Below are 6,535 nucleotides of genomic sequence, written 5' to 3'. Positions count from 1 at the left end.
CAGGAAGGCTGAGAACCAGGGAGACTTGCAGGCATCTCGTGCTGGCAATTAATGGACATTTCCGTGCCGCACCATAGGAAATATAATTAACTCCCTTCCCACTTGATTTGAATCTTTGGGTCACACTTGTGAAGATGTGAATTCTCAAGATTACTTGATGACAACCTGAGCCATCTGCCACTATTGGGCAGGTTAGGTTAGACTGCCTGAATTGACAGGTCTAGGTGGTTAACAAATGAGGGAAAAGAAAAGTTCAAAAAAGAAATAGATGCTGGGCAAGTAAAAATGAGAGCCCAAATGAGGTATCCTCTGGACATGTATTAACTTATCTAAGATGAAACTCAGTGCAATTTTTGGATGAAGTGGATAAACTCTCAGGTTGTTGCCTACTTTATGTGATCAAAACTACTCTTTTCTCCAACCACAGAAAAGTTTCAACAGTTCTTTCACTTTGTCATTGTAAGACCAACATAACCTGTAGTGGTAAAAGGGATCTCCGTTGAGGTTACTGCTCCTCACTGTATTGTGTGCTAAATCTGTGTCTTTAGGCAGATCATTTAACCACCTCCAAGTCCCCATTCCCTCATCTGTAAACTGAGGTCAATAATAGCTCTTTTTACTCAATCATAGTGATGGCAGGCAGAGGAGACAATGTAGGTAAAGCACTTGGCACTGTGCCTAGTACATAATGTCCCACTGGTTATTTGTAAAACTCTTTGGATTGTATGAAAGAAAGCAAGGCATTCATTCTTGGGGAAACCCTGGATCAATAAATTGATCCAAATGAAGCAATGATTTGGTCAGAGAATCAATATTTTAAGGAAAAATCCAGAATATTTTATTTCTTTTGACTCCTGCACCTATCAAATAAAACTCTTGAATTTGGATAAGACTATCAGCATTTGCACATACCATTTTAGCCAAGGCACAGTCAAAATGTCAGTCTGTGTTAATTGTACATGGTCTCTTAAAGAAAAGGAGTGCCAAATATCATTAATAGCCATAAAGGAAGAAAAAGGTTGTTACAAACTAACATCCCCTGGGAAGCATGCGGTAAAACAGAGTATATCAAGCAGCCCTATAAATAATCTGTTACCTACATCTTCACCTAAATCAGAGACAAGCCTAATCTTATTGTAAATCACATCAAAAAAGCCCTTCCCCAAAATGAGGTTACAGTAAAGCTATAAACTCTTCCCATGTATTAATATATTTTTAGATATTAATTTGTCAAGTGTGGGGTGAAGTAATAATTTAAAAATGAGTAAAACAGTCACCTCGTCTAATTAAAATGGAGAAGAAATATTCCTTAGAAACAGCCTTAGTCCTCCTTCTTTGTTCCCTGCTTTCAATCCAAAATCCATCAGAAACTTGCATTGTGGTAGTCAGAAATGGTGATCTTGGTAACATTATACAAATTCTCCTGGAAGGAATGGGCTTATCCTCAGAAACATCACAGACCAGTGTTTGGGGAACTCTGAACTGTATTTTCAAAGACGTATCTAAATACATCTGACACTAAAATTTGCACCTTTTTTGAAAGGTTCCTTGTTGTTCTATCTGGGTTGAAAAATCCATTTTCATGTTGAATAATAATGTGGAAAAGAGCAAACTCTGTTAAAAGGGAACTTCGAAGTATACTGTTAAACTGCTTCCAATAATGAGAGAAATAAAGAAGCATTTTGGGACTTTTAAGTCTGTCCCCTCTCCTCCACCATTAAATCTCCAAAGTACTTAAAATTGTTAGATCTCTTGAACGACAGCGTGTGTGAATGGTGGTTGAGGATCGGAGAGGGAGAAGCTCCCTTTTTCTCTGCTGAGTCATTGTGCCAGTGGGGAAGTTTAGAAATGCAAATAAGCCTCTCTGAGGCTTCTATGTGGCCGTTTCTCCACACACAGTGTTTTTACTCACAAACCTGGCAACAAGTTCTCACATTCCCAGAAACAAGAATGTTACTCTCGATTTGTTTCAGGTGCAGTGAAATATTCTTGTCTGAAAAACTACCACTTCGGCCACAGTTTCTTGGTAATATCAACCATATGGAGAAATGTCCCATCAGTGAATACTATTCATCATCATCTTTGCTTAATAATGACAACAAAAGGCAAAGGACCCAGGTCCACTTATCAAAGAAATTCCTGATTGAACAAAGTCCTTAAATATATTTGGTACAGAAAATATATTTGCTTATTTAAAAAAATAAGAATTATGACTTTTTTGAGTACATTAGGAAACAGTTCTATTTTCTACTATGTGTGTAAGTATATGAGTTATCACAAGTGGTTTGGAAATAAAATCACTAAACTCAATCTGAAAATCCAGCAGAAAATACTATTTCTTCACATTAAACTATTTTAACCTGATATTGTGAAAATTTGTCCAAAGTGTTTATTGATGTACTTTTTTTTTTTTTTAAGATTTTATTTATTTATTTGAGAGAGAGAGAATGAGAGAGAGCACATGAGAAGGGGGAAGGTCAGAGGGAGAAGCAGACTCCCTGCCGAGCAGGGAGCCCGATGCGGGACTCGATCCTGGGACTCCAGGATCATGACCCGAGCCGAAGGCAGTCGCTTAACCAACTGAGCCACCCAGGCGCCCTTATTGATGTACTTTAAGCCAGTTTAATTCAATACTATTTATGTATTATTTTTGGTTAAACATTTCCTTTCTAAAATGTCCATGTTACATGTAAACATTAAGTTTATTTTTTTGTCCTGAATGTGCCTGAAATGATGCCTCTTAAAAATAATTGTAATATTTTTCCAGAATCCCTGACAATAAAGTAAAAAATAACATTATGGCACCATCTAGTGACCTAATATTTCTTTTTCTTCTTTTGTTATTCAGCTTAGAAGTGCATATTTCTACTGATCATATAAAGCCATGTGTACTTTTAGCACATGTGCAGCTAGAAATAGTTTCTTTATACTATTACCCGTGGATAAAAACAAACTGGTCTTGACAAACTGAAATTTCAGAAATAATTCTCCACTTTGTAGAGTAGAAAGAGTTTTATGAGCAGTTCAATAATTTTGGACACAGTCTAGTTCTGCAAACAAGTAATGATATTACCATAGACTCATATTGGGAACTGAAGAAGAAAAATCCGTCTCTAGAAAATGTTTTCATCAACAAATGAAACATTTTTTATAACAAAACTGACAGAGCTGGTTTTATTTTTTCCTGTATAAGCAATAATGATTATGTATATGACAATGGCATCAATCCAAAAATACAGGTAAAGGAAAAGAAATACCTCTCAACCCACCAGAGATAATTACTGAATACATAGCCATGTATATTCATTGCCAATAGATATGTATTGTTTGGCATTATGATATAACTAAATTGATTTATAGCTTATTTCTTAAGTTCATAAATGTCTTACTACTTTTTTAACAAACCTTATTATTTTAAAGTTAGGCTGAATTTTAAACAGATGTATTGAGTTCTTGTGTGTTTGTGAAAATGGAATTATCAACCTATCAACCTATCTTCCTCTTTGAAATGTGTTTTTTATATTTGTAGTGGGAATTCACAAAAGGGAACTTGCTAAAAGCATACTTAAAACTAGAGTCTATAGGCTATGAAAGTTAAGTACATTATACCGTAAGTAAACTGATGGGGCAGTGACTGCCTCTGAAACATGAAACATATTTAATAAAAGAATTACCTTCACTGAAGATATTGCGTTATGCATTTCCACCATCTCTGAAGTCAGAATTTGACTGTAATAAAGAAGAAGTATCTATCAGGAACATTTAATTTACTTAAAATAAGACAATGCAACATAAAAACAAAATTATAGTTTTTTTTGATTCAAAATCTTAGAGAAATAATTTTTTTAAAAAGTTTGAATGATTAGTCTGTATTTTGTAAAAAAGAAACCTGTATATTTGACTCTACTGTTTATTGACATGTAGGACTATAAAGGCTCATCAGTGGTTTCTGATACTCACTTCCAGTTCCTTTTCTTCCTGGAACTGGAAATATCCTTGCAGGTGACAGTGTGGGATGGGGTGAGGTTCTAAGTGATGAAGGAATGAATTCACCTTGTCAGGTGCCTACTGACATGCTTCTCACCGTGTGCAATGGCCTTGCTACAAGATCTTTATTCTGAATCACAGAAAGTGCTTACTTGAATATAATCTAACCTTCATCATTTGGTTTCCGTGGGAGAACCGCCATATCTTCTGTACTCGCTTTAAATCCCTGGTTGTCGAATGTCATTGTGAGTTCTAGGAGTGCCTTGGTGACTCTGTTTCTCTAAAGTATATGATGCACTCCTGAGGGTACTCAAAGATGAGTTTCTCTTCTACAAGCACTATGATATCGGTGGTGAAGAGGCCTGCTTCAAAGCTTATGTTAGACCTAGGGCGAATTCCAATACATTTTATGGCTTGAGAATAATCCTCTTCGGCCTGATGCTCTGTGTTTTGGGTTCACAAGGGCAGTGGCCATGCTTTCCAATTCCGCTGTGTTAGCATTGCCCAACTTGGCCCTGGGCAGTAGCCCCATTCCTGCAGCTCTGGGTCTTACCCCTGCCTCTGCGGCTCTGGGCAGCACCAGGCTGGGCTGCAGAAACTGAAGATGTGGCCCTGCTCTCTGAAACTGGGGAGAAAATAGCTGTGCCCGCTAGGTCTGAGTAAAGGGAGTGGCAGCTCTGATATCTAAATCATCTTTGGGAACATTCTTCCTTTTCTTGAAAATTAATGAATGTTTGCAGTTGTATTGTTCTGTCTTGTAGAATCCCAAAAGCCTCTCAACCTTGCTTCATTCTGTCCTGTCTCTAACCCCTTGGGTCCAAGCTGGTAGTGTTTCTGTTGGTAAAAACCCATCTCTATTCCTAGTTTCTACTGAGATGACTGATTTGATTCAGGAGTCATACCTCTAATCTCTTTATGGCATGGATGTCCAGCCAAACTCTTGGTCTTTGTGTATATACACACATACACATATATATATATGTGTATATATATATATGTAATACATACTAAACACCCAGGATACAATGAATTCCTTCCTGACAAACAAGTGTGACACATTAATAGTGCTTGTTAAGAGTTAGCCTAACTCTATGTGCCTTATATGAATTTTATTCATTTAATCTGCACAATTCAAGAAGGTACATAGACCAAAAGGGAATAATATTATATATTAAGAGGTGAGTAGTTAATTCTTCCTCCCATAAGCATCTGGAGAAGAGGTTTCTAGTAAAGAATTAGGAAGGACATGAAGCAAAGCAGACAATTCACCCGTCTCTTGGAGCAGAGGTGTAAGGAAAAATAGGAGGATTTTCTTAAGGTTTTTCAATGTCCAGATGATTCTCAATTTTCTTAATTTTCTCAATTTGGAATTAAAGAAGAAGAAAGCCAGATTACATATCTCAGAAAAAAAAAAAATATATATATATATCTTCCTTTCTCTCACATACCTCTCTCTCTCTCTCTCACACACACACACACAGACATATGAATCTATGAATATATATTCTCCCAGAAATGTTAGAGATGGTATCTCAGCAGAGATTCAGATATGAAATTAGGTCACACGCAAAGGAGAATTTTTACCATTTTGGCCCTCTGAGGGTTTTGGTCATATAGGGTCATCTAGGGTCAAATAAGTGCACTTCAGAATATTTTAATACTTCTTGGGAACTTCTGAACACTGCATTTAACATATGCAAAGAATCACACTATATATGCTTGGCATTATTCCTTAAAAATACGATTTCATAAAAATTATCAATGGATAAACCAAGTAAAAATAGTAAGACAGTTTTCTCTTTTAAAGCCAGCGCAGGTACGTTTATTTGTTGTTGTTGTTATTTATTTATTTATTTATTTATTTATTTATTTATTTATTTATTTAAGAATTTAGGAGAGAGAATCTCAAGCAGACTTTGTGCTTAGTGTGGAGCCCAAATCACGACCCTGAGATCACAACCTGAGCTGAAATCAAGAGTTGGACGCTCAACAGACTGAGCCACCCAGGCAACCCCCCAGTACATTTTGAATGAGAGACTAGGGCTTTCCTTAGTAATGTACAATAAAAATTATGTTTGGTTGGGAATAGGACAGTTATAATATCAGATGGTGAACAATACTAAAGTTTAGTCACTTAAGGACTTCTTACGCTTACACATACAGTACAGCATTTATTAAAACCTAATTCAATCATTCAAGTCACAAATCCATTTTGCTAGGTAAGCAGAGGTATGTTATCTAATTAGGAATAATAAGAAGATATTTTATATTAAGGATCTGTAAATGATTTGAGTTCTGTGTTGGCTTTTTTGTTTTGTTTTGTTTTTGTTTTAAATATCTTGTTTATTTATTTGACAGAGAGAGACGAGAGAGGGAACACAAGCAGGGGGAGCTGCAGGAAGAGGGAAAAGCAGGCTTCCCAAGGAGCAGGGAGCCAGATGCAGGGCTCGATCCCAGGTCCCTGGGATCATGACCTGAGCCGAAGGCAGACGCTTAACCAACTGAGCCACCCAGGAGCCCCTTAAGTTCTGTGTTGTGGTGCAATTTG

The 6,535-nt window shown here is 36.6% G+C and overlaps 1 protein-coding gene across 1 annotated transcript in view; it reads right to left on the bottom strand.

The window, feature by feature from the left end:
- The window catches only part of LOC145717706 (uncharacterized), a 108,086-nt gene extending 103,855 nt beyond the window's left edge, over nt 1-4,231 (bottom strand). Inside the window, exons 1-3 of the mRNA XM_081807881.1 lie at nt 4,156-4,231; nt 3,961-4,028; nt 3,675-3,749 (exon numbers count right to left, since the gene is read on the bottom strand). Coding sequence (XP_081664007.1) covers nt 3,675-3,749; nt 3,961-4,028; nt 4,156-4,231 — 219 coding nt within the window. The remainder of the gene's footprint in view (nt 1-3,674; nt 3,750-3,960; nt 4,029-4,155) is intronic.
- Between the last annotated feature and the right edge of the window lie 2,304 nt (nt 4,232-6,535).

This window comes from Leptonychotes weddellii, chromosome 16, assembly GCF_054177405.1.
Source record: "Leptonychotes weddellii isolate Sample4059 chromosome 16, ASM5417740v2, whole genome shotgun sequence".
Lineage (NCBI taxonomy): Eukaryota > Metazoa > Chordata > Mammalia > Carnivora > Phocidae > Leptonychotes > Leptonychotes weddellii.
This window is presented reverse-complemented; position numbering and strand designations above follow the sequence as displayed.